Raw genomic sequence first — 20,068 nt, forward strand, 5'->3', positions numbered from 1 at the left:
CACTGCCCTGTTCGTAGCTCTTGCTTAAATGTGCGGCCTGGGTGGCCATGTGTGTCCCAACTGACACTTCTTGCTGTTTGGACGACAGGATCCCGAGTGGAGCCAATCCTTAGCTCTAGTCAGCAACCAGTGAGATTCCTTCAAAAGTCTGTACTAAGGGACGGACCGGCTCTCTAGCTGTATAATGGAAGGAGCTAGGTTTGAGAGATCATGTCAACTGGCAGGGCCATTTCTAGATAATGCGCACACTTTTGACTTTGCAGAGAGGAGATACTTCCCCAGAGGGGGACGGACGAGTGGAGGGAAGAGCTCCCTCCATCCCAGCAGAGTCTCAATTCCAACCCATGGCTAGTTTGAGAGGATTTCTGTACAGGCCCAAACTCCTACAGATAACAAAACACAAAAAGCAGCTACCAGAGGGTGCTGGCTAGGAATTCAAACCCAGCCCTGTTTCATCCCAAAGTTAATTATTTTCCACTACCAAAGTCAGGTAAGGTTAATAAGTACTTATGTATTAATAATTAGGTGGAAAAAAATTCCAGAAGGGACCTGAGAACGCTGCAGCTGTTCATTGGAAACCAGGAGGAATAGAATAATTGGAAAATGTGTCAGGGGAAGAAGGAGAGGACCTAGTAAAAGCACATCAAGACTAAGACCAAGACCAAGGCAAAAGGTAACCAAACTTAGACCACATTCCTGACTACATTTGAGGCTGCTGCTTCCCCATCTCTCATTTAGTGCATCCTGCCTTCGACTCTACCACACCAATGAAACATCTGTCTCAGAGGTCCACAATGACCTCTTACTGGATAAACATAGAGATTCATTTTAGTTTTTATCTTATTTGACATCTCTTCCACATTCAACATTCCTGGCTACTTCCCTCTCATTGAATCAGTCTCCTCTCTTAAGGCTTTCCTGTCACCACTTTTCCTGGTTTTCTGTCTAAATATCCAGCAGCTGCTTTGATTGTCTCCCACCCTTTGATTGTTGGTGTTCCCCAGGTCTACCTTTTTAAACCCATTAAACCTGTGTGGAGGGGAAAACTAATTCAGTTTGCAACTGAAACAATAACCACCTGCCCCCTTCACACAGGTGCTTTTCCTAACAACCATCATAGCTGGGCAGCAGAAGTGCTTTATGAATAATTGCCATTTCTTCACACGGAATATTGAAAAACATATACCCTGGGGTCACAATTTAATCAAATCAGTAATTTTTACTGCTTCATCAAGGACAAAAAAAAAAAAATCCACTCTCTTCTTGCGGTGTACTCTCCTTGTGTGAGCCAATGCATTCTCATGACTTCACCCATCACGTGCATACTGATAACTTCCGACTATTTTCCCAGCCCAGATTTCTCTCCTGAGTTCCACACTCAAATGTCCAGACATGGGCTGGAAATGTCTGCTCAGAGGTCCTATAGGCGCCTCAATTCAACATATCCTAAATGGAATTCCCACCCAAACCAGCCCTTCTAGTCTGCCCATCTTGATGAATGGCAGTGCCTCTCACTGAGACCTTCACATCTGTAATTTTCCTCCTTCACATCTGTAATTTTCTCCTCCGCTCCATCCTCACCGCCATTTCCTTAGATCCAGCTGATACTGTGGCTTCCCAACTGATTTCCCTGCCTTCAGGGTCACCCCTTGTCCATTCTCCACATGGTGATCATCACACACTCATGTTTGCGTTTTTTCAATCTCACCTCCCAGGTAAAGTAAAAGTCTTTAACATTGCATAAAAGACCCTTCCTTCCTGGTCTATTCCCTGCCCCGGCTCCCTTGTAATTTTTTCTACTTCTAACCCTCCTTCTTAAGCTTTATCCCGGTCTGTGTATGTTTTTCTCTCTCCCTGTAACACATCTCCCCACTTCTTTCCCAGGCGAACTTCAAAGCTCAAATGTCATTTCCCATGGGATGTTTATTCTGCCACTCCTCCAGTTGAAGTCTCCCTTTCATTTATTCCTATGACATCCAATACTTACTTCTATCCTAACACTTATTACCCTATATCAGAACTCTTTCTTCCCTGTCTTCACCTTGAGACTGAATTCTTCGAGGGCAGGGACCAGGTCTCTTTTCTAGATAATCCTAACAGCACAGCAGGCATTCAGTAAGGTTTGGAATGCATGAATGACATACTTAGAATAGAGAAGTTATTGTCTCATTCCTGATCTTTATCTTAGCACTTAAGAGTATGCCCTTCCAAAGTGATGAATCATGGAAAGAATGATTACAACGAGAAACGAAACCCTCAGATTTCTTCAATTACAACCAAGTGGGCAGGTGAGTCCAGCGCCACTGTTTTAAGATCTTGTTTGGTCGGTTCTAGCAAGTTAGGCTGGCAGAGCTGAGAAAGCATGACAGTGGTACCTGAAGTAAGAAACAATGATAATGTAAGAAGGTCCAAGCCTAAGGGTCTTTGTAGGTCCTGCCAAAACATCTTTACGCTGTGATATTTCCGTGATGCTAAACATACTCTTAAGGATCAAAGAAAAGTGAGAAGCGTGTCTACTGCCAAAGCCTAAAGCCAAATTCATTAAAGAGAATCCCGGCCCCAAAGTTTCAATTTGGAAAGTCAGAGAATAGTAGCATCAGGTTTTCTAATAGTAAAAGCTCTTGCTTTCAAGATCACACAGTTAGGTGTCACACGAGGAACTGTTCCAAGCTGTACCCTATAGGTCACTATGCAGTTTTTGAAAACGGCCCAGGCGGTTTTACTCAGTTGTACACACACACAGCACCTGTCACCATCCTGCTACAGTGGGCACTCAGCTTGCTGAATGAAGGAAGGAATGAATAAGTGTGCTCTACCATAGGGGTGTAGATGAGAGGGAAGAGCACTGTCGTTTCTCCAAAGATGGAAAGCTTTAGTATTTCTGGGGAAAATAAATATTTACTTCGAAAAAAAACTTTATCAAAGCAAAGGCAAAAAAATGTTTTAGATGTCAGAAAGATCTGTGTTAAATTGCTGAATCAGTCGTCACTATTTCAGAGGATGATGGAAACTTATCTTCTGAAATGTTGGCATGTCTGCATAAGAGGCGTCAGGGCCAAATGGTCCAGTCTGGAGTTGCTTGAATCCTGCCCTCCTTACCTGCATAACTGAGCAAGTTACTTGAACCAGTTATTTAACAAATGACTCATTTTCATCATCTGTAAAATGGGGATGATTATACCACTTAAGGTTGTTGAGAGACATGAATAGTTAATACAGAACCTACGAAGTAGCGTATCTCTTTTTCTGCCACTAATTCCTATCTCTCTAGGTGTCATTTTGCTTTTCAGTAAATGTTTCTCTGTGGGTTTTTGTTTTTTCCCTCCCCTTCTGTGCCTTCTTTCCCCTCTCACTACCTTTCTACTTTTTTTTTTTTACTCTCTCTCTCCCTGCCTGACTGAATTTCTTCTTAATATTCTCATACTTCTCCCTCACTCACCTAAAAAATGACTGATGGCTATGAACTTTAATAAACTTACAGAATAAGAAACTTAATAATGACTATTAAAACCCTATTTTCTTTTTCCCAAACTAATTTCTGATCTCTGCCATATTTAGGCATACTTTTTTTTATATTTAAAAAATCAGTGAAAACATTCATGTTAATTTAGTTCTGATTTTCATCACCTAATATAACTTTATACCGGAGGGGATCAGGATATGCCCCCCTACCCCCAATATGCCCCTTTGGCATGAGGATTAATTTGAGCTGAAGGCAATGAAGAATCAACAGATGCAGGGCTTCCCTGGTGGTGCAGTGGTTGAGAATCTGCCTGCCAATGCAGGGGACGCGGGTTCGAGCCCTGGTCTGGGAGGATCCCACATGCCGCGGAGCAGCTGGGCCCGTGGGCCACAATTGCTGAGCCTGCGCGTCTGGAGCCTGTGCTCCGCAACAGGAGAGGCCGCGATAGTGAGAGGCCCGCGCACCGCGATGAAGAGTGGCCCCCGCTTGCGGCAACTAGAGAAAGCCCTCGCACAGAAACGAAGACCCAACACAGCCATAAATAAAATAAATAACTAAATTTAAAAAAAAGAATCAACAGATGCAGAAAGAAGCCTTCTCAGCATTCCCCTTATCTAAGAGCAGAAACTTCTGAGAAATGAGGCTGTCATAAATTCCCTGTTCAGCATGAGCTTACTCCTAGGAGAGAGATCAAAAGTAAATAGGCCGTAAATCTCCTCTCTGGGAGTTTCGTGGCCATGAAGGAGATGGAAAAGCGCACTTGCATATTCATAAATATTATCACAGGCTTTCTTATCTCCAGTTTATTCTCCTAAAAATCCTTTTCTTTCCTATGGAAACCTACTTTTCTTTCCATAGATTTTTCTCCATCTCCCTCTTTCCCCTACTAAGTTAGGTAGATAAGCCTCTGTCTTTAACCAGTTAGCCAGCTACTAGCTGCTTCCATATGAATAAGGCTTTTTTCTTCTGTTGTCTTTTGTCAGTTTAATTCAGAGGTCCCCAGGAACTCAGCCTAAGAGGGTACAGCAAAAGTTTTTTCCTCCTCAAATACTTCATATGCCATGATCAATATAGACCATATACTTGTTAATTTTTATGATTATGGTATCATATACCACAGTTTGTCACATTCTCCTCTTGTGGGGCACGTTGATGTTTCTGATTTTTTATTCTTTTTTAAGTATCTCCTTCCTTTAGGACACTTCCCTTGCGTTCTCTGCTACATAAGATATATACAAACACACGAATGCATAATTATGGAAACATATAAAATTTGCTGCAATTGTTGTCTAGATCTTCAGTCTTGTGAAAAAAAGTAAAACTGAGACAGGCTGGGACCCGGGACGCTTAGCTGCAGTGCTGCATTCTTGCACCTGGACACACTTCTCATCCAGCAACAAAATACAAAGAAACTCTATGGGACTAAAAATAACTGCGTGCATGCGCAGTTGGGGCAAATTCTGGACCGAAAAGATACAAAGAGACCAAAAAAAACCCCAACTGCCACTTCTGAAGAGCTGGGAGCAAAAGCAGGGTACCGAGCATGCCCTGTGCACTCAGCACCACCAGAGGGGCGGGCAGAACACCTAAGCCACCCCTCTGGCCGGACCCCTGGTCACAGCACTGCCCTCACCCCGTTTAATGAGCCAGCTCGCCCCCTGTCAGGGAGCAAGCAAGCAAGGGAAACTGTTCCTCGTTCTCGCTGCCCCGTGCTGCTACAGGGGCCCCAATAAAGCCTCGCCCGAATTGCTTGTCTAGCCTCTAGTCAATTTCTATTGCTTGGGGAAGGCCAAGAACCCTGGTCGGTATCAAAACGAGGCAGTGCTGCCCTCCAGAGAGTCTCTCTTCTCTATAGAGCTGATCAAGGTACCAGTCATGACCTATTGTACCTAGATTGCTTAAACTCTAAACATTTATTAACAGCTGCACAAACTTGCGGGGAAATACAGAGAGGTGAGGTTAGTCTGCCCAGTAAAAAATGGTTGCTTTGATTTGAGCTTCCCTCTCCCAGAGCTTCTTGTGTCGCCAGTTCAGTACATAACAAGTTCGAAGAGTTTACAAGGAGAGTGTGTCACGATTACTGCTTTTCCGTTGTAGCTTTTGGCTTTTAAAATTCAGAAGCACCGTGGAAGCAGGTTTGGTGTTTCAAAGTTCTGCCACAAGTGTGATTTTATTTTAAGTAATGTTCATAGCCTCAGTTTATGTTGTCATTTGGTTCGTAATGATGATTATAAACCTCGGTTAAATGATTACCGTGTGAACAGCACCGGACTATAGGACTACAAAAGCCTAAGACGTGGCCCTTAACTCTGAGTAATTGATAATTGGCAAAGTGAGAAACCCAGACTATGAGTGCTGAGGGACTTGTACATAACCATTGAGAGTCTTGATAATAAAAGTATGCAACATAGGATTTTTGACTCTTTGTAAACAATTCCTAAGTCTTGAGTTTGCTTCTAAATCTTAAAGAAAATTTGGAGCAACTTTTCCATACCCTGGAACATAGGAATAGATTATCATAAATTTACATGAATGCACTCTAGTGGATTCTGAAGACTCCATCATAAACCAACATAGGCTGGGAAACAAAACAAAACAAGTTTGGGATAATATCAAAGTCCCTTCCATCATTTTCAAATGGCTTAGCTAAGGACTGCTGTCTGTTACTGCCTCTTAGAGCACTGAGGAATGGTTTAAGCCAGGGGAAAAACAGGACTGGCAAAATATTTGCCTGGGGACCACCTTCCCAACCTCCCCACCCTCATAATTTGGGTTGGCTTCCTCCCCACTCCATACTACGGATTCTGATAAAAGTCTTCTCTAGCTAAAGGACTTTACTGTTCTTTGAATTAGAGGATGAAGCTGGCTGTTTGAAACCTTTCTCACTTTCCCTATTCCAAAGGGTTCAGTATCTGCTCAAACAAGATCAGGAATTCAATTCCATCTACATCCTTAGGGACATGCATATTTTTGAAAGGTAAAGGAGGCCTCCAAGAATTAGACATGATTTTTGCTACAACTCTTCACTTTTGCACAGTGCTTCCTTTATGAGAAATAAGGGGTCTTCACTGGTTCTTTGCCTTTGTAAAGAAATAGCTGGGGATTTCACAGAAGTTCCTAGGAGTGGTTGGTTTATTCCTAGTTGTTTGAAAAATAGGTGTTCCAGAGTAAGATAATATGCACTGTTAGATAGTGTGCCTAAGTCAGTAGAAGGGCTTCCAGTTAAAGAGCTTCCTTCCCATAAGTTTTATCTTATTTAAGAGCTTTAAACCAGAGGTTTTCAAATCTTGTTCCACAGAACCTGGGGGGTCGTTAAACATTTTATTCTGACTTTCTGTTTGTGAGATTGTGGATATCTTTGATTTTAAAAGTACATGAATATATTCTTGTGAAGATTTGTGAATTGATTAATATATTTTATCAAGTACCTACTGGTATACCAGGCACAATTCTGGGGACTAAGGCTATATCAGTGAACAAAGCAAATGAAAATTCATGCCCACATAGAGCTTAATTCTAGTGGAAGGAGAAAAACAAACATAATAAGTAAGGAAATTACATAATATGTTAGAAGGTGATAATTGCTATTAACAAAAATAAGATATGGTAGATCAAGAATGCTAGTAGGAGGAACTGCAATTTTTTTTTTTGAATTCTCATAGTTGACTTTATTTATTTATTTTTAAAACATCTTTATTGGAGTATAATTGCTTTACAATGGTGTATCAGTTTCTGCTTTATAACAAAGTGAATCAGCTATACATATACATATATCCCCATATCTCTTCCCTCTTGCGTCTCCCTCCCTCCCACCCTCCCTATCCCACCCCTCTAGGTGGTCACAAAGCACCAAGCTGATCTCCCTGTGCTATGTGGCTGCTTCCCACTAGCTATCTGTTTTACATTTGGTAGTGTATATATGTCCATGCCACTCTCTCACTTCGTCCCAGCTTCCCCTTCCCCTTCCCCTTCCGCTTCCCCTTCCCCGTGTCCTCAAGTCCATTCTCTGGTAGGTCTGCGTCTTTATTCCCATCCTGCCCCTAGGTTCTTCAGAACCTTTTTTTTTTTTTAGATTCCATATATATGTGTTAGCATATGGTATTTGTTTTTGTCTTTCTGACTTCACTCTGTATGACAGACTCTAGGTCCATCCACCTCACTACAAATAACTCAATTTTGTTTCTTTTTATGGCTGAGTAATATTCCATTGTATATACGTACCACATCTTCTTTATCTCTTCATCTGTCGATGGGCATTTAGGTTGCTTCTGTGACCTGGCTATTGTAAATAGCGCTGCAATGAACATTGGGGTGCATGTGTCTTTTTGAATTATGGTTTTCTCAGGGTATATGCCCAGTAGTGGGATTGTTGGGTCATATGGTAGTTCTATTTTTAGTTTTTTAAGGAACCTCCATACTGTTCTCCATTGTGGCTGTATCAGTTTACATTCCCACCAACAGTGCAAGAGGGGAACTGCAATTTTAAGTTGGGAGGTCAGATAGGCCTCGTGAAAAGTTACCATTTGAGGAAAAGCTTGAAGGAAGTGAAAGAATGAGCCAAATAGATAAATAGGGGAAGAACTTTCTAGGGAAAAGGAGCAGCTAGGGCAACGGCCATGAGGTGGGTCCGTGTATGTATATTTGAGGTATAACAGGGAGATTTGTCTCACTACATTGCAGTCGGTGAAGGGGAACATGAGATGAGAGGAGTAGGGGTGGAAGATACAGATTGTAAAGGTCTTTGGCTTTTACTCTAAGAGAAATAGGAAAATAGATGAATACATGGTGGGAAGTCTTTAAACAACAGAGATGTATATTTTCAAAAAAGTATCCCCACCTCCTAATCCCATACTTCTCAGACATTGCTGCCATTTTGGGTCATATCTTTCCAAAGGTTTTTCTGTGTGATTACATATATAGATGGGTACATATAGAAATACATAGTTTTGTTTTGTGAGGGCATGTGTGTGTGTCTGTCTACATGGGTGCATTTTAACATAAGTGAACTTATATGCCCTGTGTTAATTAGCAACTTGCTATTTATAATTAATATGTCTTGGATATCTTTCTTTGTCAAGACAGTACATAAATTTCTATCTCATTCTTTATTGTATAATATTCCATTGTATGCATATGCTACATTTTGTTTAACCATACCTTTATAGGTAAATATTTAGGTTCTAATTTCTCTCCTTTGCTCCCTTCCTCCCTTCCTTCCCATATTGAATTACTGTTGTCTTAATATTACATTTAATAACATAAAATTACATGTTACATGAAACATGGAACATGGGAGGGATTTGAAAATTAAAGTTTGTGTTACCTTCTTTCAGAAAAGCAACATGTGTTTCCTAAATTGGAAACACTTAGATTTACCTCAGTAGAAAAAAGGCCTCAGTTACTTCTTAAGCAAGGACTTATCTAATGTTTATTGTTTGGAATAAATGGGAATCATGAGAGTTTGAGCCCAGTTACTCTGAGCTTTGCTAAGAGTTGACTCAGTCAGCTTACCTAAGTCGACCATGGGTCTATATCAGTAGGAAGCAAGGATCCAGCGTCCAAAATCTGCATCTTCTATGCTGGGCACTCTTTTTTCCAACTACCTACAGCCTGCACCAATATGCCATTCAGCCAGCTCTGTTGTTAGCTCATGTGTGTAAGTCTCGTCTGCCCAACCTTGATGTCAGCCCCCAGAGGACAGGACTGTGACTTAAATTCTCACAGTGTCAAACTGATCCCTAGAATCATGGTTATTTAGTTTTAACGTATTTTTTTAATTATCCCTAAAATTGTATTTGCCAAGTAAGTTTTATTTGGTTTAGAATAAATCTTGGGATAAAATTTCTGCCATCTCTATGGATATGTTGGCATTTCTTTTAAGTTTATCATTTTGCACTAGTCTGTTTTTCCCCCCAGGCCTTGCCTGTATACAGACAATTGCACTATTAGTGTAATACACACATGCCTTGCTCAATTAAATACCAGGCAGGATACAGGTACCTCTGCTTTGTCCATGCTTACATCACAGCAAAAGGGTCAACTGCGCAATAACTAGAGAATTACCACACAGAATCACAGTAATATCATATAAATAATTTCACACTTATTTATGTTTATGATAAAGAACAGGATGAGAGTTGAATCCTCGCTGGTACCCAGTTGGTGTCAATAAATGCTGGTTCCTCTCTTCTCCCTTCAAAAGGAAATAATTAGCCTTATTTAAAAGGGAGAACACAGTTAAAAGAATTTCAAATATATCCACATATGGCAGAAATTTTATTCCAAGGTTTGTTCTAAACCTTTTCCCTAGCTGGAATAAAGAATAATCTCACACGTATTTCAAATGTGTGAAGATTTGTTGTGTTGTATGATTAAAATGCAAATTTATTTAAAAGAGCTATCTAAGCTAGTGGGAAGCAGCTGCATAGCACAGGGAGATCAGCTCGGTGCTTTGTGACCACCTAGAGGGGTGGGATAGGGAAGGTGGGAGGGAGACGCAAGAGGGAGGAGATATGGGGATATATGTATATGTATAGCTGATTCACTTTGTTATACAGCAGAAACTAACACATTGTAAAGCAATTATACTCGAATAAAGATGTTAAAATAAATAAATAATAAATAAGCTATCTATGTTATTCTTGGTGTTTGAATTATATTTTCCCTGAGGGGTAAAGTGCAGCTACTACCATGAGGGAGGAGGGATCCCCCAAATTAAAAAGTGATCCTCACATTTAAAAAAACCCTGGAGGAGTTATTTCTTAATGATCAGAGTTTCTGTTTGTGGTGATGAAAAAGTTTTGGAAATGGATAGTGGTGATGGTTACATAACATTGTGAATGTAATTAATGCCACTGAATCAAACACTTAAAAATGACTAAAATTTTATGTTATATGTATTTTACCACAATAAAAATGATGAAAAGAAATAGATGGGACTTCCCTGGTGGCGCAGTGGTTAAGAATCCGCCTGCCAATGCAGGGGACACGGGTTCAAGCCCTGGTCCGGGAAGATCCCACATGCCGCGGAGCAACTGGGCCCGTGCACCACAGCTACAGAAGCCCACATGCCCTAGAGCCCGTGCTCCGCAACAAGAGAAGCCACCGCAATGAGAAGCCCACGCACCACAACGAAGAGTAGCCCCCGCTCGCCGCAACTAGAGAAAGCCTGCGCACAGCAACGATGACCCAATGCAGCCAAAAAAAATTTTAAATATAAATAAATTTAAAAAAGAAAAGAAAAAAAGAAATAGATGGAATTTCTTAACAACATCAAGATTTTTTAAACTTGCATTTCATTTCAATAAATATTTATTGACTGCCTGAGCTGTGCTTAGGTATGCACAGTAGAGAAGAAAATCAGCATAGTGACTTGACTATAAAGAGGACTTCCAGCAAGGCAAGTTCAGTAATCGGCATTTCACGTATCTCGTGATATTGTTATGCTAGCTCTCTAAGGAAAGCATTATTGTTACCACCATTTTATGTTGAGAAACCTTGGATTAAAAAACTGGTCACGGGCGGTAAAGAGTGGAGCCAGAAGCTCTTAGTATGTGTCATATTTTGTCACTTGACATCCTTCATGTTTTCAGAATATGAAATGCCTATTAATACAACCTTAACTTCCTGTTATACTTCTGGTTTAGAAAAGAACATTAGAAGGATAGCATGTTCCAAATATAGCTCCTCTCTTCAAATCTCTAGTGGGCCTTTGCACTGAAACCTAATGCTGTCTGTGTTTTGGTTTCTTTCACTTCCTTTCCAAATCTGTGTTATCTTCCTGCTTGTATTCTTTTGCTAGAAGACAGAGCTTATGAAAGGAGACCCTTTACGTCACATCTAGCAAAAGACAGGAAGTTTACACAGAGCAAAACTATTTGCTAGAATCGGTTTTTATCCTTGCTAAAGTTCCCATTAGTGTCGGAGATACTGTCCTCAGGATTCTCTTGCACAAAGAAGAAGATAGAAAAATATCTCTCTGACACGTGAATTTCTTCCTTTTCCTACCCCCTTGCCAGGAATGTCGGAAAAGGATCCCAGGCTGGTTAGAGGCATTAGGTTGTCAGTTTGAATCCCAGTGAGCGAGAAGGAAATGTGGTTAATAACCAGCTAACAGTGGAGAAAAAAGGAACTCAAGGAGATAGGAGAACTGGACATTATCCCACGGCTAGCTTATTTGGAAAGCCTCAGTCTTTCTGGTAGTTGCAAGACGTAGCCAGGGGCTGGTAAGTTCCCTCTCTGATACTTTCTCTTGCACCTTGAGAGCTGGCAGGAAGGGAAGCTCCTGGACTTTAATAGACGTGGATCTTGGTTGAAGTCTCTGTGGGAAAGCCAACAAGAGTCGAAATCTTCTCAGTATCACCACTGCCTCTCTACCAAGGTGCTTTCCTTCCAACATCACAGATCATAACTGAGGTGAGTTGTTTGTTTTTGTTTTTTTCAAATGTTCATACTGAGTGGAGAATCTTGATTCTTTTTTGGTATATGCTTTTAACAAGTGTGTCAGTGAAACCAGTACTTCTCATACTTGAATGTGTGTATGAATCACCTGGAGATCGTGTTAAAAAGCAGCAGAATTCAGTGGGCCTGAGATTCTGCATATCTGACAAGTTCCCAGGTGACCTCAGTTCCCAGGTTCCCAGGTGACCTCAGTTCCCAGGTTTCCAGGTGACCTGCTGGTTCATGAAACACGAGTAACCACGGCTGACACCCTCTTGGTTTATTGCTTTTGGGGGAAAGGGGTTGGGAGATGCTGGCAGAATGAAGGCATTTGGCTGAGCACATGATTTATGTAGAGCGCCTGGGAGGAAAGTCAGACACCATTGTGCCCAGGTTGTACCTGCTTTGACGGACAGGCTCAGAGTTTGGGGGGGTTGTGTTAAATATAGTTCCTAGATGCAGTAAGCCACGCCACCCCAAGTGAGAGAGGATGTTGGTCTGCTCCTTAGATCGCATGGGCCACTTTGAGCAGAGCCAGAAATATTTTTGCAATTTTGGGGAATAAGTATCCACATCATGCCTTAACTGGGGTAGCTAGTGGTCATTTGAACGTTTCAGCTTCAGTTGAAAATCACACATCTAGAAAAATAACTGGTGTCTTCCTCCTCCCATTCGGAGGTGAAGATCGTACGGCGTGCGAATCTGTGACGCGGTTTAAAGTCAGCTGGAGTACGGAATATGATTGATATGCTTTCTCTTCTCGTGTGAGTGTTCCTCTTTAAATTGAGCAGCTCCCTGTCCTAAATGATACATATTTATCAGAAAGTCGCTTTTAATCCGAAAGCCACAAGCCAAGAGGGAAAAAAATGAATAACAGGGAGGGTACCTATTCTGTGCCTCCTTGAGGGAAGGAACAAACAATGGGAGAAGAAAAGGGAAAGAAAGGCAAGTTGTGGCCAGGGAAGTCAGCTGTGCAAAGTGAACACAAGAAACCCCAGCCTGATAATAGAATTCTCTCCCTCACATGCATGGGAGTTTTTCTAGAGCAGTAGCTTGCGTCTTCCTCAGCTAGAAAAATGTGCTTGAGACAGAATAGGTAAATTAAAAATTGCCTTGTTTTAATGCACATGCTGGAACTATTTGTCGTTGAGTCAAGGACAGTCCGTGGAATCAAAGGTCAGTGGCGTGAACAGGCCTGGTGAGGCTCAGTATGAATCCATTAAACCATCCCAGACCGAGGGGAGTTGCTTTTGTTTGAAATAAACGTCAAATAACATTCCTTTCCATTATGGAGCATAATGGGGGTGTTACTTAAAAATTTAACAACTTACGTGGCACAAACACTGACTAATCCGAACAGAAGCTGCTGTAAACAGCCCACACCGTAGCAGACCACTGACAGGCAGTAAGAAGTGCGCAGGGCTGAGTAGCAGCCTAAGCTAAGTTTTCATGAACTTTTATGGGGGGAGAAATTGTAAAGCTACAGATGAGTTTAGAGACATATAATCATAGTCCTAACCACCGTCTGTCAGCACTTTGGCCCCATTCTCTCAGGCGAGGCCACTTCCCTGTCTTTCCAAGCCCAGAGCAACCCCTCATTCCGGCTGTGTATCTCCTGCAACCTTCACTAAAGAAAGCAGGGATCTCTTCAGTCACTGCAGGTGACTCAAAATCCTATCCATTTCCTGAGTAGAAGGGAAAATGCGTTTATTCTTTTGTAAACAGATACAGCAGAAAATGAAACTTGATCAGCACGCTATCCTTCCATACAAAGCATTGTCACATATCTTACCCTGCTTGATTTTTCACAACCATCATGGGGTACACGTCAAGGGGATTATTATTTTTATCTGTCAGTGAAGAAACTGAGGCTCCAGTTAAGCAATTTCTGAAAAGTCACACAACTGGTTAGTAGGTGTGTTGGATTTAAGCTTGCCCGTTTGCTCTAAGTTCAGGTTTATCCTGTACTTTTCTTCATCCTGTCAAGCATCCTCTCAGAACCTATGACAACCGTTATTGTTCTCTGCTAGGATTTGTTTGCTTTTCATGTCAAAATTTGAAACCTTTGTGCATTAAAAAGAATCCTGTTTCTACTTCTTCTGTCAAAATTATCCACGTTTGTCATAACCTTTGCATCCATTAGCGCCTCTACTCTCTAGGAATAAACATTTTAGAGCAGGGCTTCTCAAACTTTATTGTGATTGAAAATCACCTGGGGAGCTTGCTAAAACTCAGATTCCTGGACCCTAACTTCAGAGATCTGATTCAGTAGGTCAGGGCCCAGGCCTGAGAATTCGCATGTCTAGTAGCTCCCAGGTGATTTTAATGGTACCATCCAGAGACCATGCTTTTAGACTACAGGCATAGCTTCGGTCAGTATTTTTAAATAACATATTTGTGGTTTAGTGAGGAGGTTTTGTGTGCTTAACAACAGAGATTATAGAGTCAGAATTCCTGGGTTTGAATATTAATGGCATCACACTTATAAGCTGTGCGATCCTGGGGGACTTAACCATTCTGTGCCTCAGTTTCCTAATCTGTAAAATGGACACAATGATACCACCTACCTCATATGGTGGTTGTGAGGATTACATGACTTAACAGTGCCAGGCACAGACTATCTCTATATGTGTTTGCTCTTATTATTTCTAAGTCTTGCTCAATTCATAATTATACTTTATAGTAGAAACACGGACAGCAAGAAGATATTGCGTGAGCAGGTATCAAATGCTGTTCTTTGATGTAGATGTTACCCCAGGACTTAATCATGAGTTAAACATGTTCTTACGTGTGTATAAGTAGATGTCCTGAGCTGTCAGCTAGCACTTCCCACCGAGGGGATAGAGAGCAGATGATGATGAGAAGTTGGCAAGGGCCCGATCACGCAAGGCTTTACATATCATCTTAAAAGTTTGAACTTAACTCTGACAGTGATGAAAGCCATCAATGTAGTTTGAAGCTGGGGAGTGCCGTCAGAATTGCATTTTAGAAATGTCTCCTGCTGCAGTATGGAGGCCAGTTTGGGAAAAGGTTAGACTACAGGCAGAGAGCTGTTTAAATAGACTGTTGCAACCATCATGGAGAGAATTAATAAAGGCTCAAACGAAGGCAGTAGAGTAAAGCTCAGAGCAGGAATCCCATGGTTCAGGTGATAGAATGGAGCGTATGCCATGACTCAGAAAGGAAATGTGATACTGTGTTAAAACTCCTTCGCTTTTGCCTCTTCTCTCCATCGAAGCTCCAGGAGGCTGAGGACTGAGCCTAACTTCTATGTAGTCCCAGCCCCTAACTCCTAGTAGGTCTTTGATGGATGTTCAGTAAGTGAATGGATGAGGGAGAATAAATCACATCCTCCTTGTGGTCAACAAGCATCTGTGTGATCTGGCCCCTGTATATCTCTCCAACCTCATCTCCCTTCTCTCTCATCTTTGTTCTTATCACACTGGCCTTCCTTAAGGCCTTTGAAAATACCCAACTGTGATCGCCAGTCCAGAGGGTATCAAACTACTGTCCTTGGGGCAAATTTGTCTTGCCACCTATTTTTTTTATTGAATGAAATATTCTTTAAATTCTATAGTGCTTCACAGTTTTCGAAAGTTTCACACAGATGATTTCATATATCCCATAATAACCCCCCTTTTTGTAATCCCCCTCCTCCTATATTGCCCCCCTTCCCTCTCCCCACTGGTAACCACTAGTTTGTTCTCTATACCTGTTAGTCTACTTCTTTTTTGTTATATTCACTAGTTTGTTGTATTGTTTAGATTCCACATATAAATGATATAGTATTTGTCTTTCTCTGTCTGACTTATTTCACTTAGCAAAATGCCCTCCAAGTCCATCCATGTTGATGCAAATGGCAAAATTTCATCCTTTTTAATGTCTGAATACTATTCCATTGTACATATATACACCACATCTTCTTTTTCCATCCATCTGTTGATGGACACTTAGGTTGCTTCTATACGTTGGCAATTGTACATAATGCTGCTATGAACACTGGGGTGCATGTATCGTTTTGAATTAGGGTTTTTTTTTTTTTTGTATATATACCCATCAGTGGAATTGCTGGGTCATATGATAGTTCTATTTTTAGTTTTTTGAGAACTCTCCATACTGTTTTCCACAGTGACTGCACCAATTTACATTCCCACCAACAGTGAAGGAGGGTTCCCTTTTCTCCACATCCTCACCAGCTATTGTTACTTGTGACAGGTGTGAGGTGATATCTCATTGTGGTTTTGCTTTGCATTTCCCTGATGGTTAACGATTTTGAGAATCTCTTACCACTTATTTTTATAAAGTTTTATTAGAACACAGCCACACCCATTTGATTATGTATTGTCTATGGCTACTTTAGTGCTACAGTAGCAAGGTAGAGTAACTGTGACAGAGACCACATGGCCTGTGAAACCCAAAATGTGTACTGTCTGTCCTTTTACAGAAAAAAGTTTGCCAATTCCCTGCTCTAGTTCTTTGGAATTGCTGTGACCTCTGATTTAAAACTCTACCCTCGGGAATTCCCTGGCAGTCCAGTGATTAGGACTTGGCGCTCTCAATTCCCGGGGCACCGGTTCAATCCCTGATCAGGGAACTAGGATCCCGTAAGCCGTGTGGTGCAGCCCCCAAAAAACAAACAAAAAAACCTCTACCCTCAGCAAAGCTACAGTAATTGAAACTGTGGTATTGGCATAAAGACATACAGACCAATGGAACAGAAAAGAGAGCCCAGAAATAAACTCTCATATAGGGTCAAATGATTTTCTGCAGAGGTACTAAGACCATTCAGTGGGGAAAAGACAGCCTTTTCAACAAACGGTGCTGGGAAAACTGGATATGCACATGCAAAAGAATTAAGTTAGACCCTTATCTTATACCATATACAAAAATTAAGTTAAAATGGATCAAAGACCCAAACGTTAAGAGCTAAAAGTGTAAAATTCTTAGATGAGGACATAGGGGAAGAGCTCATGACATTGGATTGGCAGTGATTTCTTGAATATGACACCAAAAGCACAGGCAACAAAAAAAACTAGATAAATTGGACTTCATCAAAATTTTAAAGTTTTATTCATCAAAAGACATTATTAAGAGAGTAAAAAGACAACCCACAGAATGGCAGAAAATATTTGCAAATCGTATATCTGATGAGGGGTTAATATCTAGGATATAAAGAACTCTTACAGCTCAATAGCAATAAAAGCCAAACAACCCAATTAAAAAAGGGTACAGGACTCGAATAGACATTTCTCCAAAGAAGATATACAAATGGCCAATAAGCACATGAAAAGATGTTCAACACCACTAATCATTAGAGAAATATAAGTCAAAAGCACGAGATATCACTTCATACCCACAAGGATGGCCCTAATGTAAAAAAAAAAAAAAAAAAAAGGGAAACAACAAGTATTGGCATAGATGTGGAGAAACTGGAACCTTTGTGCTTTGCTAGTAGGACTGTAAAATGGTGTAGCTGCTATGGAAAACAGTTTGGCGTCGCAAATTAAGCAGAGTTCCCATATGACCCAGCAATTGCACTTCTGGGTATATACCAAAAGAATTGAAGAGGGCACTCAAACAGATAGTTGTACACCCATATTCATAGTAGCATTATTCACAGTAGTCAAAAGGTGGAAGCAAACCAAGCATCCATTGACAGATGAATACCACAAAATGTGGTATATGCATACAATGGAATAGTATTTCTGCCTTAAAAATTTTGACACATTCTACAGCATAGATGAATCATGATGACATTGTGCTAAGTGAAATATACCAGTTATCAAAGGACAGATATTGTGGGACTTCCCTGGTGGTGCAGTGGTTAGGAATCCACCTGCCAGTGCAGGGGACATGGGTTCGAGCCCTGGTCCGGGAAGATCCCACATGCCGCGGGGCTACTAAGCCCATGCAACACAACTACTGAGCCTGTGCTCTAGAGCCCGCGAGCCACAACTACTGAGCTCGCATGCCACGACTACTGAAGCCCGCGCGTCTAGAGCCCGTGCTCCGCAACAAGAGAAGCCACCGCAATGAGAAGCCCACGCACCGCAAAGAAGAGTAGCCCCCGCTCACCGCAGCCAGAGAAAGCCCGCACGCAGGGTGCACGCAGCAACGAAGACCCAACGCGGCCGAAAATAAATAAATAACTTTATTTTAAAAAGACAAATATTGTATGATTTCACTTATATGCGGTACCTATAGTGGTCACATTCACAGAAACAGAAAGTAGAATGGTGGCTGCCACCAGTAGGAGAGTGAAGTGAGCAGTTATTGCCTAATGCGGACAGAGTTTCAGTTTGGGAAAATGAAAAAAAGTCCTGGAGATGGATTGGTGGTGATGGTTGCACAACAATGTGAATGTACTTAATGTCACAAAACTCTACGGTTAAAAATGGTAAATTTTGTGTTATAGATATTTTACCTCAATAAAAGGAAAAAACCCTCCTACCCTCAGATCTTTGCATGGCTGGTTCTTACTTATTTTTCAATTTTCAGCTAAAATGGTATCTCCTCAAGGAAACCTCCCATTACTTTATGTGACTTCCTTGTAGGACATATCACTATCCGAAATGACCTTATTAATACATTTATATACATATTTATCATCTGGCTTCATTAGAATGTAAGCTTCCTGAGGATGGGGTCTTTGTTATTACAAGGTGTATCCTAATGCTTAGTTCTTGGCACATAGTAGATGCTCAATAAATATTTGTGGTTTAGGGGAACAAAACCTCCTACCCTGAAATGTGTCTCCGTGGCTTGAGAATTATTTTGGGCTGATTGTTTTTAAGAAATAAAAGGCTCAGGAAGTCTTTCTTTTTACCTCCCCCTTAACTGCCTAGAAGAATTTAGATAAAGGGCCTGGTTCAGGAAGAGCAGTACCACCCGAGATATCTATAAAGAATAGGGGCTAGGTGTGGTAGGGGGAAGCTGGCAGGGTCTGGAGGCCAAAGTTTTCTCTGCGTCTCATTGTCTGTGCACAGAATAGCAAACATTTGGTTACCAAACATTTGCTTTTCCATCTCCATGTGAATTGCCTTCCTCCCCTTTGAAGTCCCTACCCCCTTTTCCTTATCTCAGATGGCGTATAAGTCTCAATTGCCTAACTTATCCTTGGGCCTCATATTCTTTTAGAGGTCCTGTATGTACATAATTAAATGTTGTTTTTTTCCTGTTAATCTGTCTCATGCCAATTTAATTCCTAGACCAGCTAGAAGAACCTAGAACGGTAGAGAACACTTTTTTCACTCCCCAACTGTTGAATAAACTAATAAAAATAGCTTAGTGAGAAAAAAGGGCTCTAACTGGAGGTTGTATTAATAAATGTACTCTGTGGGAGGTTTTTTTTTTTTTTTAATTGAAGTATATTGAAGTTGATATACAATGTTGCGTTAATTTCTGCTGTACAGCCAAATGGTTCAGTTATAGATACATATATATACACACACATTCTTTTCTATATTTTTTTCCATTATGGTTTATCCCAGGATATTGAATATAGTTCCCTGTGCTATACAGTAGAACCTTGTTTATCCATTCTACATATAATAGTTTGCATCTACTAACCCCAAACTCCCACTCCATCCCTCCCCAACCTCCACCCCCCTTGGCAATGACAAGTCTGTTCTCTGTGTCTGTGAGTCTGTTTCTGTTTCGTAGGTAAGTTCGTTTGTGTCATATTTTAGATGCCACATATAAGTGATATCATATGGTATTTTTCTTTCTCTTTCTAACTTAACTTCACTTAGTATGATAATCTCTAGGTCCATCCATGTAGCTGCAAATGGCATTGTTTCATTCTTTTTTATGGCTGAGTAGTATTCCATTGTATATATGTGCCACATCTTCTTTATCCATTCGTCTGTCGATGGACATGTAGCTGTTTCCATGTCTTGGCTATTGTGAATAGTGCTGCTGTGAACATAGGGGTGCATGCATCTTTTTGAATTATAGTTTTGTCTGGATGTATGCCCAGGAGTGGGATTGCTGGATCATATGGCAACTCTATTTTCAGTTTTTTGAGAAACCTCCATACTGTTTTCCATAGTGGCTACATCAACTTACATTGTCCATGGGAGTTTTAAATGTAAAATAGTCAAAAGTTAAAAGTCAAACCGAAAATTTAACTTCAGTTGTATTAGCTTTGATGGTGGAGTGAGAGGA

At 41.0% G+C, this 20,068-nt stretch overlaps 1 protein-coding gene across 5 annotated transcripts in view; it reads left to right on the forward strand.

The window, feature by feature from the left end:
• ABCG2 (ATP binding cassette subfamily G member 2 (JR blood group)) overlaps positions 1 to 20,068 on the forward strand; it is a 154,413-nt gene that overhangs the window by 577 nt on the left and 133,768 nt on the right. Inside the window, exons 2-3 of one of the 5 annotated variants that reach the window (XM_061192631.1) lie at positions 526 to 673; positions 2,189 to 2,288. In XM_061192631.1, coding sequence (XP_061048614.1) covers positions 2,216 to 2,288 — 73 coding nt within the window. In that variant the 5' untranslated portion in view covers positions 526 to 673; positions 2,189 to 2,215. Of the gene's footprint in view, positions 1 to 525; positions 674 to 2,188; positions 2,289 to 11,481; positions 11,879 to 20,068 lie in introns of those variants that run through there. The other 4 variants (XM_061192634.1, XM_061192635.1, XM_061192633.1 and 1 more) reach the window with 4 other exon arrangements.

The sequence above is a fragment of the Eubalaena glacialis genome, chromosome 5 (genome assembly GCF_028564815.1).
Source record: "Eubalaena glacialis isolate mEubGla1 chromosome 5, mEubGla1.1.hap2.+ XY, whole genome shotgun sequence".
Classification (NCBI taxonomy): Eukaryota; Metazoa; Chordata; class Mammalia; order Artiodactyla; family Balaenidae; genus Eubalaena; species Eubalaena glacialis.